General features: G+C 39.7%; 1 protein-coding gene across 1 annotated transcript in view; it reads left to right on the forward strand.

Annotated features, from left to right (window-relative positions):
* Window positions 1-1967: 1967 nt before the first annotated feature.
* GRB14 (growth factor receptor bound protein 14) overlaps window positions 1968-17491 on the forward strand; it is a gene marked incomplete at both ends in the record, with an annotated part of 58081 nt that continues 42557 nt past the window's right edge. Inside the window, 2 exons of the mRNA XM_082284969.1 lie at window positions 1968-2098; window positions 3731-3863. Coding sequence (XP_082141095.1) covers window positions 1968-2098; window positions 3731-3863 — 264 coding nt within the window. The remainder of the gene's footprint in view (window positions 2099-3730; window positions 3864-17491) is intronic.

Consider the following 17491-nt stretch of genomic DNA (forward strand, 5'->3'; position numbering starts at 1 on the left):
GCCTCAGTATTCCACTGTATTTCACTCATGCAATACTATTCCCAGAGAAAGCACTGACAGCAGCAAGCATCAGGACAGACTATGAGATTAAAAAAAATTAAGTCAATTTGTTTCTTATTACATGCAAGTTAAATTATAATAACATTACATTTTAATTGATTTTTTTCTAGAAGTGGCATTGTTGCTATCATGACTAATTAGATTATCACCAAAGTTATTTTGAAAAATATTTAATTTATTTGCTATTATTCTTTCTAATCGTGGTTTTTATTTGCCTGGCATTTTAAAACAATTGCATGACTAAGCCAAAGACACAAAAACACGCCATGTATGTCAGGTTGCAGCTGTGTAACAAAATGCATGGACTAGGTGAAAAGTCAAAATATATTTTCTTTTTGTGGCTGAACTTTTTAAATGCTGATGAATATCAGCATACAATTGTCACTTGCAGGTTTTTATCTCCTCCCAATCTCAGTTTTCTACCTAGAGCACCTATACCAGTTGTCCTGCCTTCTATTCTTCTGAAGACAATGAGGTTTAACATGCCACAGTTATGCCTGTGAATCAATTAGGCAAAAAAACCCAGTGGCCTAGTCTCTGCAGTTTTGTAAGAGGATAGCTGTTCACAAACAACTAGCAAATCCAGTCAATTATCTGACACTGTAAAATTCCTGATATATTTGCCAGACTTTATATATAAGAACTGTTAATCAACTCAGACTTCAATTTCTACTGTCAGCATAACAGAATGAACTGTTCAGGGGACAAGGAATCCTTCATTTCATTGAAAATGAATGTCCTGCAAAATCATCTGTGACTCAGCCAAAATGAAAACTGTGAGTATTGCTTCTATGATAGAAAAATCTTTCTCCAGAATTGAAATCTTGGCTTGTGTGTAATGATTTTTTCAGCAGATTCAGGAAAACAGCAAAGCATTTGTCTCAAAACATTCTATATTTTCAGCAGTCTGACATCTCAGTTCCTGGCCCTGACCATGCCAAAGACAGTCAGAAGGTTTCTACACGTGGCTGTCTTCACCAGGGGCTTTCAGTTTTTGACTACCAAATTGACTGACTTACACAGTATTACCCACTCTGCTTGGTGCCATCAAACTGTTCTTCATACAGCAAGGGTATTTTTTATTTTGAAACAGGATGAAGGCTGGTAAGGACGGCCATGGAATTGCCACAGAGGGTTTTGTGCACATAAAGCAGAGCAGGAGCTGGCTGCTGTGGAGCAGCCCTGGGCACGAGGGAAAACCTTTTCACATTCCGCTGTCCTCCAGGCTGCGGCTGGACGAGGGTGCTGGGCCCGGCTGGGAGCCCAGCCTCCTCACGAGCCGCTTTTCTGACACAAGGTAACTGGTCTGTCCCCCGGCCTCGGTCATTCCCTATTTCGCCAGGGCATATCCAAAAATTCCCGATGCCCAGAGGGATGTCACTTTAGTTAATGATTTGTCAGGCGCTGAGTCCCGTGCCGGGCCGTCCGGCGCTGTGAGGCTGGAGCCCGCTGCTCAGCGCGGGGCAGGAGGTCGCCGGTCATGCCGGCGGCAGCGCTGGCCGCGGTGCCCCCCTCGGGCGAAGGCGCCGAGGCGCAGGGGGGGCAGCGCCCGCCGGCCCCGGCCCCACCGGGTTACGCCGCGGCCTCGGGTCCCGGGCCCGGGCCCGCGCACCTGCCGGGCCCGCCCCGCCCCGCTCCGCCGCCCGGCCTGGCGGAGTAGCCGAAGGGCACCGCTCGGCCCCCGCCCGCCCCGCGCTGCCTCCCCGTCGCAGCGCGGAGCCGGCGGCCGCCCGCCCCCGCCGCCGCCCTCGCACGTGTGCCGGGGAAGGCGCTCGGTGCCGCCCGGGCGGCGCTTCCCCCCGCTCCCCGTCGCCTCCCCCTCCGCAGCGGGAGAGAGAGCAGCCTCCGCCCGGCAGCGCCGGGGCCGCTCGCCGCCGTGCCGCCCCGCCAGGACGTCGCCGCCGCCGATGGCCGCCCCGCTGCCCGGTGCGCACGGCGCAGGGCGGGCGGCGGAGCCCGCTGGCGGCGGCCCCTGCGGCTCCCCCCGGCCGCCCCCCTGGCCCCCCGGGGGGGACCCGCCGCCCTCGCCCCCCGACAGGTAAGGCCGGAGCCCGGCGGGCGCCGCCGCCCTGCCGCTCCCTCGAGGGCCGCCCGCTGCCGTCGGGGGGCGGGCAGCGCCCTGCGGGCGGGACGCGGGGCCGGGGTGCGGCGGCCTGGGGAGGGGGCGAAGCGCAGGAGAGGGGCGGCCTGGCTCTGGACCGGCCCGCGCCTTCCTGGAGCTCAAAAGTTGTTTCCCGGCCCTGCAGACACTTTCCGCCGCTGCGGATGCGTGTGTGTGTCCCACCCCCCAGCCCCTTTTTATTTTTGAGGTTTCCCAGTTTGAGGTGAAAGGAGCCGGCGGTGCCGAGCCTGTCTTGTCAGGCTGAGCCAGCCGCTTCTTTATCCTTGCAGTGTCTTTCTCAGAGTGTTGGTGAGATAAAACCGCTTCACCGGGAGCGGTGCCGCTGTCAGCGGTGTGCACCCCGTTTGTTACCTCTCAGGCTGTTCTTAAAGGCATTGGTCTCTATTCTTAGTAAAGGGAGCTGTGAGCTGGGTTTTTCATGAAGCATCTGATGAGTTTTGGTAGACTGAAGTTTACAAAATCTTAAAATACTGCATTACAGGATTTTTTGCTCCTCCTAAAGCAAAATATCTCTTTAATCATTTTAATGAATGTTTGGTGAGGATTTTCAGTAAGTAAAGCACCTTTATTCTGTATTGTTACCTTATTCTGATGGTTTTCCCTACTTTGTACCAATTACTGTATGAAATCTGGAATGATAATAAAAAAGGTAATAAAGTAAAATGTTAAGCTTGGAGGCATCAACTCACACATGTAGAAAAATCTTATTACGTGTTGGCAGATGCAAATACATCGGGTGCTTTGGGTGCAGGTTTCCAGATGAAATCAAGTAGACAAAGTGCTCTTCAATATTTTATGTGAGAACACCATGCACTGTAATGTACACAGCAGTCTAAACAACCACATCATTAATGTGATACTTTAAACCGCTGCATAACTGAGCTCTTCAGCAACTACACTAGTGATTACCTTCACTACTCCTGCAAATGCTGCTTGGTGAGACTTCTGACACAATCCTGTTTCAGCAGACAGCAACAGCTGAGCCATTTATTTTATGATGGAGCTGCAGAGATTCCAATACAAAACGAACTGAAAACAGAAATGAGTGGATTGCTTTGCACTGTTTTGCCTTGTCAGTTACTTTGATTTGATTCTGGTTGAAAAAAGTTTCCATTTGTTTAAAATACTGTTGTGATGTACTTGGGAAGTTTTGCTGAGAAGTTACATGCATCTACTGTTGTAATATGTGTACATAGGGAATGGCATAAACACAGGGACAACAAAATATTTACTAATGTCCTTAGAAGCCAATATAAATATATCTCTGCTCTTACTCTGCAAAGACTTACGCATATTCAAACAACTTTATATTCAGAGCTGAATACTTGGATTGCTTTCAAGTAGTGTTAGGCACTGTATGTTAATATATTCAGCCTACTGATTAAATAAAATAACTGCAAAAAAAAAAAAAAAAAAAAGGCTAATTGCTGCAACCAGGAAGCATCATGGTATTAGTGCCTTAGTAGTTCATGTATTGTGGTTGGATATTGCAATTTTAACAGCAGCTGTTACAATTATTGCTTGATATTATGTATTCTGTTGAAACAGGAGAAAAAAGAAAGGTGACAGTATTTTGGAGAACCCATCGATTCCAAATCCTTTTCCTGAGCTATGTTGCTCGCCGTTTGCATCAGTTTTGTCAACCAGTCTGTTGCCCAAGGCAACTTCAAGAAAAAAGCAGGTAAGATTTATAAATTATTATTTGACAGTTTCTAAATTGGTTAAATGAAAGCACGAGGAAAAGCTCAGTTACGTATTGAGTTATTTTTCTATTAGAGGTGTTCCGTATTTCTGTAATTTGGTGAAATTTTCTCTGTAGGTCATCAATGATTGTAGAAAATGAGGTTTTGGAATCTGTGACTTAAGACATGACTGTTGTTTCATGGAGTTTGTGTGTGGCTCTGCAGATTTTTCAGTTTTAGTAGAACCAGGGCTAGGCAGGCAGTACTTTATGTCCTTAAATGAGAAGTTAATTTCTTTTTTCCCTTCCTCCCCACCTCCAATTACTGTCATCAGTGTTATAGAACAGAGGATTTTAACAGTCACTGAACAGCTTTTCTGAAGTTCTGATTTTTCCAGGATAATGGAAAAAACCTAAATTGATGGGGAAGGAGCAAATGCTGTGTACCTGGCTATATTTTATACATGTGTGTGTTTATCTGTGTATGGCTGATGCTACTGTATTTCCATAAAGACCTTAAACTGTAAGCCAGGGGAAGATCTGAGTGGGCAGACAGACTTGGCACTACTATTCAGACACACTGTATTTGTTATCCTGAGCAGGGGTAGAGGAGGAAGGGTTTCCAGTTAATGGAGGTTACTGGTGTCAAAGATCAGTTTCAGTCTTTGAAAGCTTACCTGTCTCATTCTCTCTTCTCTTCTTGAGATTGGGAGGAGTTCTGACAAGGAACATCTGTGGGATTAAGAGTACTCCCTCCTTCACACTCTCTGTTTTGGTGGTCTGCAAGATCCCTGTCTTAACAGTTTTAAAGGGATATTGGAGGTGTAAGAACTTAAACTGCTGTTGGTTATTCAGCTTTTAGATTTTCATGAAGAATATGCCTGGAAGTTGAAGTTTCTTGTAGTTGTATTAACTTTTCTGAAGCTAACCTGCCACAGCTGTTTCTGTGCACCTGCCAGAGAACTTTGTTAGCCAGTTGTGGCTAGCACCTTAAGGAGGAACCTTCTCCCCACTTCTCCAGTGAAAAACATCTATGTGTCTGGGAAACTGCACTGATTCTATCTTGCCATATTTTGCACGTACTCCAAGGTGTCTCTCTATAAGCTATGGTGTCTTTCTGGACTACTTTTATTTATTTCAGTTCTTCTCCTACAATAGCAATACTAATCCAAAGCATTTCTGGTCAGGGTGCATCTGAGTGTTGCTAATGCAGTGGGATAAAATTGTGCAAGTTTCGTCTTCTTGGGCAAGGTGGAAGCATTGACTCTCTGCAGAGGCAGGAAAAATGCTGGATTGGTAACATTATCTTTCAGAACAAAAGGACTGAAGATCACATTTTTAAAAAAATAGTTTAAATTAGTCACATTGCAGACTTAAATTGTAGTCATTGTGGTAATCTTTGGACTTGCAGTTGGTAAGCATGATTTAACACACAAAGGTCAACTGCTTTTTGGCCAGTCATATTTAACATTACTGACAGACTTGATCAGTTAAACCAGCTAAGTGTTAGCTTCAGTCTTCCAGAAGCTGAAGTTCATATCTTCACTGACTTCTGGTTCTTCATAAAGGTTCATGTCATACTTTTTGTGGTCATTTCTGCTCATAGTCCGTCCATTTCTCCTGGTTTTTCATTTAAGAATGTAGTGCTCTCTCTGGTAAAAGCACGAACAAGAACAACTGGTTTCCTGACAGAAGTGAGCTAACATAATGCTGCTGTCTGTGGAGGGCCTGACCTGTTTTTCAGCTACCAGAAAAATGGAGAGAAATCTTCCTGTTACTTTTGTGGAGGCATTTTAACAAGACCACGGTTTCTGTCACCTAGGTGTCTGTTTATGGCCACTGCAGGAGAAATGAGACTAGGCCAACCAGAACATTTGTCAGACTCAGCATGACTGTTGTTACATTCTTCATCTAAATTTATTAAAGTTAAGGCCAAATGACAACTGTCAAATTAAACTTTTATATTTGAAATTAAGGTTGAAGTCTTCTAATAGGTTAATAAAATTACTCAGATTTAAGAAGAGAGGGAATGCTAAGCAGGTGTGCAAAGAGAAATGAACCGGCTGTGACTTTGACTTCCCATAGTCACATGTGGGAACTGTGCTCGGAAATGTCGCATTTCCAACCCCTGTCCTTATTTTGTCAAGTTTGTAGCAGCTCTGTGTGCAAATACATATCTGTATACAAATATTTCATGAATATTACTGTTACAATTTGATAGTTTACTAACTCTTAAGAGAAACCAGCTACTCTTAAGAATTTTTTTTTGTGCATAGCGTTGACAGCTGCCAGAATTTTTTCTGTTGCCTCTCTGATGATCTACATATGTTTTCAGTGATTCTTCTTTTAGATTGCTTGCTTTTGATTTAGTTTCTTTTTCTGCTGTGCTTTTAATTTCAAGCATAAGAAAGAAAAATTGCAGAGTGAATTTCTACTTATGTCTTGTAGGTAACTATTATCAAAATGGGTGTTTCTAAAAGAGGAAAAAAAAGATGCCTCTTGTGTCTTGTTTTTCTCTCCAGAAAAGATTTTCTGCTTCTATTGAAGCAAGAAGTTGTCATGAATATCTGCTCTTTTATTCATAGCACTTGTGACATCTGAAATCTTTCTGCTTTGAAATAGATTATTAACATTATTTTGAATTCTTGTTTTTCTAAGCTGAAATTCTTACTGTCCTCTGCTGATCTTTTATCATAAGTCTCTCAAAACGTTGAACATGCTGCTTGAACAGCATGTTTGTGGGGTTGACTCACTGAAAATAAGTTTATAAAAGCAAATTTGTAAAAGCCACGTAGCAGAATAGTGCCTCTGTGCTTGGGAAGTAGTATGTCTATGTCTCTGAACATTATTCAGTCTGCCTTATCAACACAGCTGTCCATCTCCTTTCCCCCCTTGCAGCTAGGAAGAGTTTTGTATTCTATCTTAGAATCACAGAATCATTAAGTTTGGAAAAGACCTTCAAGATCATTGGGTTCAATCTTTGACCAAACACCCCCATGTTCAATTAACCATAGCACCAAATAGTTGTTCTGAATACTGCCAGGGGTGCTTAACAACCCTTTCACTGAAGAAATTCAGAAAAGCTGGCGGCCCGTGGCTTGGACAGGTGCACTCTTCCCTGTGTTAAGAACTGTCTGGATGGTTGTGCTCAGAGTGTGATGGTGAATGGTGCGGCATCCAGTGGGTGTCCGGTCACTAGAGATGTCCCTCAGAGATCAGTGTTGGGCCCAGTCCTCTTTAATATCTTTGCTGATGGTCTGAATGAGGGGACTGAGCCTACCATTAGCAAATTCAACTTCCTGGGAAGTTGGGTCAGGTTTTGATCTGCTGGAGGGTAGGAAGGCCCTGCAGAGAGACCTGGGTCGTCTGGATCGATGGGCCAGATGAATGGCATGATGTTCAACATGACTAAGTCCTGTGTCCTGCACTTGGGTTACAACAACCCCATGCAGCACTACAGGCTGGAGGCAGAGTGGCTGGAAAGTGGCCCAGCAGAAAAGGTCCTGGGGATGCTGGTTGACAGCAGCTGAACATGAGCCAGTGTGTGTGCCCAGGTGGCCAGGAAGGCCAAGGACATCCTGACCTATATCAAGAATAGTGGTTCCAGCAGGACCAGGGAAGTGACTGTACTTGGCAATGGTGAAGCCACACCTTGAGTGCTGTGTCCAGTTCTGGGCTCCTCACTTTAAAAAAGGATGTGGAGATACTGGAGAGTGTCCAGCAAAGGGCAACAAGGCTCATGAAGGGACTAGAGAAGGTGTCTTGTGAGGAGTGGTTGAGGGAGCTGGGTTTGTTTAGTCCCAAGGAGTCTCAGGAGGGACCTCATTGCTCTCTACAGCTCCTGAAGAGAGAGGCTGGAGTGAGGTGGAGGCTGGTCTCTTCTATGGTGCCTGCAGTGAGAGGACACAAAGGAAGTGTTCTTAAGATGAGAGAGGGGAAATTCAGATTAGATAATTGAATTTTTTTTTTCCCTGTTAGGGTGGTCAGGCATTGGAGAAGGTTACCCAGGGAGGTGGTGGAGTCACCATCCCTGGAGGTGTTTCAGAGGCATCTGTGTCTGGTGCTGGGTGATGGTTTAGTGGTTTAGGGGTTACAGTGGTGGTGCTGGGTTGACCATTGGACTGGATGATTATAAAGGTATCTTCCAAACTTGATGATTCTGTGATTCTATGGAATGTGTTCAGATAAACTGAATTTCATGTTCCAGGGTGGAAGACTTTTATCTGAATAGGCCAAAAAAAAACATCTTTCCCCTTGTGTCCAGCACAACATGGTCAGCTTGGTGGATAGTGGGAAATGTTGCCTTCCTCTGAGGAATCAAGCATCTGCTGCTATTAGGTGTAATTCATAAACTCATATGGAAAATCTGATTGTGTCTCAGAGACTGTGTTCTCTTAGAAATGATAAGGAACTGAAAATATAAAACACTGTACTTTTGTCTTAAATTATGATCAAAATAAATATTACTAGGGAAAAATATGAACTGTAGGAAAACTTTCTCTTTCTTATTGTCTTTGGTCAGATAAACTAAGAAAAGATTACTGTAGCTTTATGGAAGCTTAGTTTCTAATGCTTTATGAAAACAAAACCTGAATAATTTGCACTGCAGTGATAGTTCTTGCCCTGCTCAAGGATAAGCCAAAAAGTGTTTCATGACAAAAGTAGTTCAAGGTAATTAGTGCCTTGTTTCTTTAAATTAAATTAGAAGTGCAAAAATAAAGCTCAAGTAAATCTCAAGGTGAAGAACACTCAAATCTGAAATTTTACCTTGCCTCTTTTGTCTTTCTTGATGTTCTAAACAAGTAGATATTTTTATCATGTAGAATCCAAATATACTCCCACAATGTTCTTTCCAGGAAATCAGTTGTATAGAGACCTCAAATACTTGTGATTGTAGTGGAATGTCACTTTGCTTTTTGTATTCATAGAGATTTTCATGTAAAGCTCTTTGACAAAGAAGAGCTAACAGGAACTTTATGTTGAAGAGCAGATTTTTTTTTTTTTAAATGTGTGCTGTTCTAAGTTTATGAATATTGAGCATTGACTGTTGTAATTGGAGTACCATTTTTTTTACAACTATAGTTCATGGTCTTCTTATGTAAGCCTCATTCTTCAAAACTGATTATAATTCTATCAGCAGACATATAGGGCTAAGTCTTTGGTACTTAAATGTTTCCATGACAGATTTTTTGGCTGAAATATCTGTTTACTCTTGACTTTTAAACAATGCAAAAACAAAAAGGTTTTTTTTTTTTTTAAATGCAATGATTCATAAATTTCTACTCAATTTCCAAGGGTTGAGACATCTTTTCCAACCAAAAGAGGGATTACTTGAATTTACTCTGTAATTCCAGTCTTCCTTCCAAGCTGGAGACAATTGCACATATCCTCCTTTATCAGTTCTCTAGTCTTTTCTTCTTTACAGCCTCTAAACATATATCAATTTTCCCCTTAAATTACACAAGAAAGACTTAGAATGTGAAATTCAGAAGGGAAAGGAAAAGGTTCTTCCAACCGGTTATAGATTAACAGTAAAAATATTTTGTGCAGAACCAACGTAAAGAGCTCAATGAGGTCTCTGATATAAGAATTGCAAAAAGGTTTCAGTGGGATTCCTTTTTGTGGTGTTTCCTTTGGTAGTCTGCTCCAGTTTCTGTGCCCCGTTCTTCATTGATATGGCTGTACCTGCCCACCAAGGAAAAATTTACTGATATTTCAGTATATATATTCAGATTGGAATTATTTAGAGACATATTAAAACTTGCTGTTTTAATGCAGGTACCTTTGTACTTTGATCAGTCATCTTAACACTGTGACAGAAAGTCACTTGTCTGCACAGGCAAAATCAGGAGGCAAGGTTGAACAATTTCTCATTTTAGCAATCAGGAATATTGGCTGGTTTATGCAGGAGGTGCCCTATCACAAGCTGTCTGATACATTGGCCTGGGGAAACTTCAGAATAATCACCTGTTTGTTTCTTTCCTTTTTTTGTTTTGTATTTTACTTGATCTTCTTTACATTGCTTCATTTGTTAGTGTATCTTTCTTATAGAGATGAGAAATTAGTTGCTTTCTGTCGAACTTCACATCAACCCTCAATGTTTTCTTTCACATATTAACCTTGAACTTTGTTACTGTCCAAAAACAACCCAGACAATGACTGTAAACATTCCAACTTCACAAAAATAGCATGTCTTCTTTTTTTTTCTTTCTCCTTTCTAATAGGCAAGAAAACAAGGTCACTCTAACTTTTGTGGTTACTAAGATATTGCCTCTGCAAACTTGTTGCTTAATTGGGTAAAATCAGGAAGGTGTTAAGCCTGAAGTTTTACAATTTTTACTTATATACAATAAAAAAAAAATCATCAGTATTGTCAAGGATTTTTGTAGGCATTTTGCCAATGTTTGTCAGATTGGAATGATTTTGATAATCCTTTGGATTTTGATTGTTTTGGATTCATCAGCCTAAAAGTCAAACCTGAAGTTGCTTATCTTTTCTTTTAGGCCCATTTTCTTAGTACAAGAAGCTGCCTCTTCTGTGCCATTTGGGAAGTTCTGTTTTGAACAAGAAACCTCTGTGACATTGCAGTAGATCTAATAACTTGTCTAGAGAAACCTCTGTAAATTTGGAAACCTTGATTTTCCAAAAAGTGAATCTTTAATATTTATCTCTTAGTTTCTGCGTTGACTGTCTGGTGTTTTGGTGCTGTGGTGTCTCTATGTCAATACAAGGTGTCTAGGGCAGATGATGATACAAACAGTATCAGCTTCTTTGAATATACAAGAGACTCTTCAGTTAAAGTCAGGTGAAACTGCAGGGAACTTTTTCTCTAATGCTGCTGAGTCACTTTTGATAATTCAGTTTTATTGAATTTGGCATTAAAAGATTAAACTCCCATGAATGGGGCTTGAATCCTCATAATTTTCATAAGGAAATGAGATGTGATAACTAACTAACTGTTACTTAGTAACACTGTTCTATTTACAATTGCTAACTAACACTGTTCTTATTTACAATTGCTGCCAGGGATGGGTGCTTTTATTTAGGGTTAGACTGGAGAACTGAAAAGTTTGGGTCATTTTGTAGTCTCTCCATACCTGCCATAGACAGATCCATGATTAAAGAAATATTTTATTGACAGATCTTTTTCAAGGTTTCTTCTCATTGATGGCATTGTCAGTAAGTGATGCTGTGGTAAGGAGGGGATGGAAGAGGTCAGTATGGTAACAACAGAACACTATTGACATCTTCCTTTTACAGACCATTGTCTGAACTGTCTTTTGATCAGAACAGATACATGTTCCCCTCTGACTTCCTGGGGGACACAGTCCAGATTAATCAGAGCAGTTTTTAGTAATATTCATAAAATTAGATCAAGCCTTAAGTATTTTTGTGTGGTTTTTTTTCTCCATTTTGTTTTTTTCTCAGTGTTCTTTTCTGGTCTTATAAAACCTCTGTAGTTCTTTTCTGATCTACTTTTGTTGTCTCATTGCCCAGTACTGTAAACACCTGCTTTATATCAGGTACTGCTATTTTTATATCATACACAAGTTTATAGTTGCATAGAGTGAGATTAGGGTAGTCAATGATTAATAGTTAAATTACCTTAAATGCTACAAGTTTGGTAAAGTTGACAACTTAGATGATTCATAATAAAAGTTTACAACCACTTTTGAATGAAAAGGTGTGCAACAGAAGGAGAAAATACAAAGTAGTTTACTGTACATTTTACAGTACTAAAAGATGATAGAATTTTTATGATTTTATCATCATAAAACTTTGTTATTCTAGTGTTGGGGCATTAACTGAAGAATGGAGCTCAAACTCAGATAAATTTTTACTCGGAGTTTTGGTGCAGTTTTTGGCATGTCCTTGGATTGCTGCATTTCTGATGTTCTGAGAGTTATTATCTTCTCAAATAAGAACTTGAGAACTATAGAAACAAGCAGAGGAATATTTCCATCCTGCTTCTGTGCATAAATGTTGACACAATAGGTGTAATTTAGATTTTACATTGAAAAAACCCTGTGCCTCCATATAAACACCACTGTTGAACCTGGTTAGTTTTCACCAGGTGGAATGAACTTGATCGTGCATGTAGAATAGTATTGAATATTTGTGATTGATAAAATAATTTAATATTCTTTATACATTCATCTTTTCTTGTATCTATTTACAATAAGTAACTGAGGACTTACTTGTTCTTTCACATGATAATTCCAGAGCCACTAATACAGTATGGTTGTTCCCTCATGATTTTTGCTTCATGATCTTTTTAACTCTTTGCAGTGGTAATCTTTATGCTGTGCCAGTGTAATTAAGAGATCAAGCTAGAGTTGTAATGAAAACTGGATCAATTGGAGATGTCACTGTTAGGACAGGAAAAGGACTCCTCATTTTTTAAGGTGCCTGCTTATATCATGCTTCACTTTCTGCTTTCAGTTTCCCTATAAGAAAAGGACAGAAATAGAAATAGAAACTGACAATAACCCTGAGATCTCTCACCCGTGTTACCATGTTGTGTAGTAGAGGACAACAGATATCTGTCTTACTCATCTAAGTGATCTGCAGATGTTATCTTTAGGATCATAGTTTTCTGTTGGTGCTTTCACAGCAGGAATGCCGATGCCCAGGCAGTGGAAGGGCATCCTGTTATGGACATTCATGCTGATCTCCTTTTGTGTGTGTGCAGAGGCAGTAACTGGTACAGCTTCCAGTTGGGGATTTCAGGGCTCAGTTTCCAAACTTTTCTAGCGGTTGATTATTCCTATTAAAATGATGGCACATGTATCTCTAGCAAGTGGTGAAATTCAGCAATGATAAGTGGGAGATAATAGTTGACCAATGCCCATATTCTCCTTGTTTGTCTCCATATTTAAAGCTGCTACTTCTAAAGGCATTCACACCTTTATGACTGCTTTTGATTTGGGAATGAACAGAAGGGGAGACCTTCAAGACAGAGTATTTAAGCATGCCTCTCATGTTATAGTCCTGATGGGAGTCACATCAAATGGGAAGATTTAAAAAAAATTCTAATCAGGCCAACAAAAATTTTTCAAGAAGGGCAGTTGTGGAAGGAGAAACTAAGAGGGAGAAGAAATTAGACCTCTGCTCTAGTAACAATGTGAACTTGCTTTTCTCCTGTTTCAGTCACAGAACATTCATTTGCAGCTAATCAGCTCATATTTTAGCCCAATCGTGTACATGATATTTAATACTTAAGTCTCAAGAGAGAAATGTATATCGGTTATCTTAGAGGTGTGCCTGTGCTGCTAATTAGGATACTGATGATGTGTTCCTGCCTGTTTCTGGTATGCTTATACTGCATACTGGTAGGTCTGTCTTTTAGCTTCTTGATATTATACCCACAGGAAATCAAGATACACTAGATTGTCCTGTGATCAGAATGGGATTTTTCAGTTACTGCATTCTTAGGCTATAAATAGCCTTTTTATATTAGTTATGTTATGATAACTCCTGTTGCTGACTACATTAAGACTTGGTGTTTATGGACAGCTGCAAGCTCTTGATAATGGCACAGAAATGGTATCAGCTGTTGAGAAACAAGCTGGAAGTTTGCAAGAATTTATTCTCATAATCGCTAGAATTTACTGCTATGTAGTGAGAGGGAAGGCCATGCCATATGAGGGTTTTTTAAAATAAGTCAGCTGACAGAACTTCATCAGTGTGCTTTTCTATCAGGCTTGAACCTATTGATTACAGAAATAGGCAGCTGAAAAGCTTTCCAAGGAGCATGCAGAAGAACGCTGTAGGATCCCCTAAGTTTGTGAGGAAAATTCGCGAGGATAGAAAACTGCATTATGTTCCTTGTGGCTCAAACTTCTTTGTGAAGTTCCTAGGTACATTATGATGTCTGTGTTGCCTTACAGGTAATGCAGTCTGTTTTAGTGCAACTGAATCTGCACCAGTCCTTATTGACCCTCCAAGAGGGTGTACAGTATGTTCTGTGTGAAGACTAAGACCTATTAGTTTTCTTTGCATTAGGGATGATATGAGTAGAACAACAACAACTCAATCACTTTGAAAACTCTCTTTTTTGGGGTGGTTTTAAAGAAAATAATTATTTGTCAAGTGTATTTAAGTGTACCTGTGCAAAAAACACCCTCTGTGTGTTTCACATATTATTGGGCTCTTCTTCTGGTAAAGAGCTAAAGTGACTGTGCCAGGCAGACAGGAGCACTCTCACAAGGAAGTGCAAATAGCACCACGAATAACTTACCTGATTTATGTTGGTATTGTGTAATAAACTTCTGCCTCAGCTCAGACAAGTATAAAAAATAGCATCAAAGATTTTTATAAACCTTACTGGATTTATATTATCTAGATTTTTTTTCATCTATGGAAGCAAAAGCTGAGTCTGATTTGCTCTTGTTACCTATCAATGCTCATATTCCTGCATACTATCTGGCAAAGCTAGGAATAGATCAGCTCCTGTGACTCCATATTCAGTGCCTTAAGGACATCACTGACCTTCCTCTTCTAGCAGGATATCTCTATTCCATATGTTGTTATAAAACCCTTACTTGGAGTTACTAATTTACTAAGGGCATTTCAATTCTTGCCCACTCCATTTAGTCACGCTTTCTTAAGTGGCAAGAAGTAGAAGTGGTTTATATTTTGAAGTATCTAAAAAGTATCTGCACAATGTTTTCACAACTGTATCTGGTAGCTTAGTGACAAAAATAGGAGTGAAAAGCTGCATAAACATAGTCATTTCACAGAGCTCTCAAGCAAGTGAGCTGGATCTGATTTCCTTCCTGTCCACCAGCACCAGTGAAATTCTTGCAAACCTGCCATGGACAAGTGAAATCTTTTATCTATAGAAAAAAAAAAGTGGTTATATATGTTCCCCTGAAGGCATACTTGGCTTTCAAAGCCTTTCTGTATCTCACATTTATCAATAGAACTCCTCTTGACTTTCACATGGTGAAGTGATTCTGCAAGGCTTGCACTTAGAAGTTGTGTTTTATTCAATTTATTTTCTTAAATGGCTGTTTGTGAAATTTAAGAAAAGAAAATATTCCTTAATGTTAATTTTAGTACTCTTGGGTGCAGCCATATTTGCTGTCAGTAGTATACATAAATTACTGTAGTATTTTTTGTTTAAAACCTTTTCATTATTCGAATATTGGATTTTTATTACCAAGTCAAATTCAGCGCTTAAGGTTTTGGTTACTTTCTGAATGGGTCTTGTCTGTACATCTGATTGGAAAAGATACAATACAGATAATTTCACTGAAGAAAATAAGCCTTTGCTTCACCTTGCAGACAAATAGGTCAATTTTATTCATAGAGCAAAAAGCTGCACATGCTTTCAAGAGCCAAGGACCTTCAGTACCCAGGGGTAAGGAAAAAAGGCTTGGGTTATTTTTGTTTCTTTCCCAGTAAAGTCACTAATGCAAGGCTGCAAGTTCTGCAGTCGCTATTACCCGAACATTTTTTCCTAAGATCCAAGGATAAAAGAGTAGAGGGAGTTTTTTGTCCTGGTGCTGCAAATATATGCATGTGTAATGTTCCTTGAGTAAAATGCCTATGGGATCAGGCTCTGGTACCACAAGTTTTTTTCTGACTCTTACAGCAAAATTTTGGAGCTATATTATAGAATTTTAGAAACATGTTCCCACAGGAAATAAAAACTGTGTGCCTGAAAGGTAAAAACCTAATTGCAAACACTTGACATTTATCATAGCTATCTCTAGTAGAAAAGGATGTTAATTCCAAATGTTACAGAATTAACACTTTAAACTTGATCTCAGAAATACTTTTTTATTTTATCCAAACAATCGTAAGGATCTTGGACTGGAGTTTAAGAGACAAAAATAAAATTAAATAAATACCTTAAACCTAAAGGATTAGTTGCTATGGATCTCTTGCTGCTATAAACTGAATGTAAAAGGAGTCAAAGTTAAAACTGAACCTTTATTTTGAGGCAAGGAAATGGGTAATATCTGCTGTATTTTAATTGGTTTATGGTTTTATTAGAAGCTCTTGTTTCAAAGCTAACAACGAGGATCAAATGTCTATCTAAAGAAATTCTCTTTGTGACTTGGCATCAGTTTCTTATCAGTTTTTTTCCATCCTGTGTGTCTCAGTCAAGGACAACAGGTTTTGAAATTTTAGGAAAATATTTGTCTTTACTTCCTATTCCTTGGCAGTATTTTATTATTATTTGAGAGCTGCTGATGAAATGCCAGTGCAATGCAGGTTTTAGTTTTTGGAGGGAGCTGTATTTTTTGTATTTATGGTCCTTGCTCCTGTTGTTCATCAACACAACTTACTTAAGCCATACTGATTTTAGGATTTCAGGAAGGTGATTTAGCATGAAAAGAGATGCTTTGAATGCATAGATTCGTAAGTATCTTACTGGTGCCAGAGACTTGTTATGTATTTGTCACCTGGAAAACTCAAAACAGAAAATTACATGAAATCAAATTGTTTATTTTTAACTTGTCATTGTACAGTTACTTATTTCTTGGAGATGAGATTCTTTTCTAGATACTTTGGGATTACTAAAGAATGTTCTCATTTCCAATTACAGAGGGAAAAAAACTATAACTACGGTCTAGTGAAATTTAGTATGGATTGTTGTAATATTTACCAAGTCAATTCTGAATACTTCTAGGACCAATACATCAGATTTATTATCAATAATATACTGCGGTGACTGCCTATGAAATAGAGTACCCTGCATATCTGACATGTTATTGTTTAAGATGCTATGAATACTTAATACAAATCATTTTTTCGGAGTATCTGCAATCTTCAACTACAATGAGCAATGTTTCTGATGAGAAATGTTTGTCTGAGAGTTATAAAAGAAATACCCAATATCACAGTTCTAACATCTGTTTAATAAGTTGGTTTACAACAGGAATATTGCTTAGTCATGCTGCATAAAAGCAGAAAAAAATTCTGCTATTAAGTGCATTATGAGACCTTTAAAAAAAGATTATAGCTTGCCTTACCTTTTAAGCAATACAAAATGTTACCTTTTTTGACAAAGGAGGAAAGACAAAAAACAGATTTCCTTTGTCAAACCATGTCAATGAAAACAGATTTGTTATGCAGATATTTGATACATAAAATAATCATGTGAGTGGGGGTGATCAAAGACTTGGGTTCATAAAACAGTCTTAAATGTCACTCCTTGTAACATTTTATGTGCCACTTTTTCAGGCCGTGGTTGCATTGAAAAGGTAGTAATTGCATTACTTAAAGTAAAAGTCGTATTTTTCTTCTGCTTTGAATAAAGATAGTTAAGAATTGTATAATTAAACTCCATGGATTCATTAAATCTATTCTTAAGCTCAGTTACTTTCCTGAAACCCTAAGATCAGAAGTGCTGAAGCATATTTTGTTTGCTGGAAAAAGCCAGGGAAAAAGCCCCAAGACTGTTACCACTCAGTCTTTAATGATTTGCTTTTTGTTTTGACAGTAAAGTCAAAGCTCTGAGTGATAGAAATGCATGTTGTTCTGCTTATTTTTATAGCAAGAGATAGTGTGGGCATTTCCAAGGACAGAACAAAAGTTTTCAAGCTCTTTGGTTGGTTGATTTCTGGTTTGTCCTACCCCGGTGTGTTCTGTCATTGGCTTTGACTAGGACTGAA

Source organism: Coloeus monedula (genome assembly GCF_965178545.1).
Source record: "Coloeus monedula genome assembly, chromosome: 7".
In the NCBI taxonomy this organism is placed as follows: domain Eukaryota; kingdom Metazoa; phylum Chordata; class Aves; order Passeriformes; family Corvidae; genus Coloeus; species Coloeus monedula.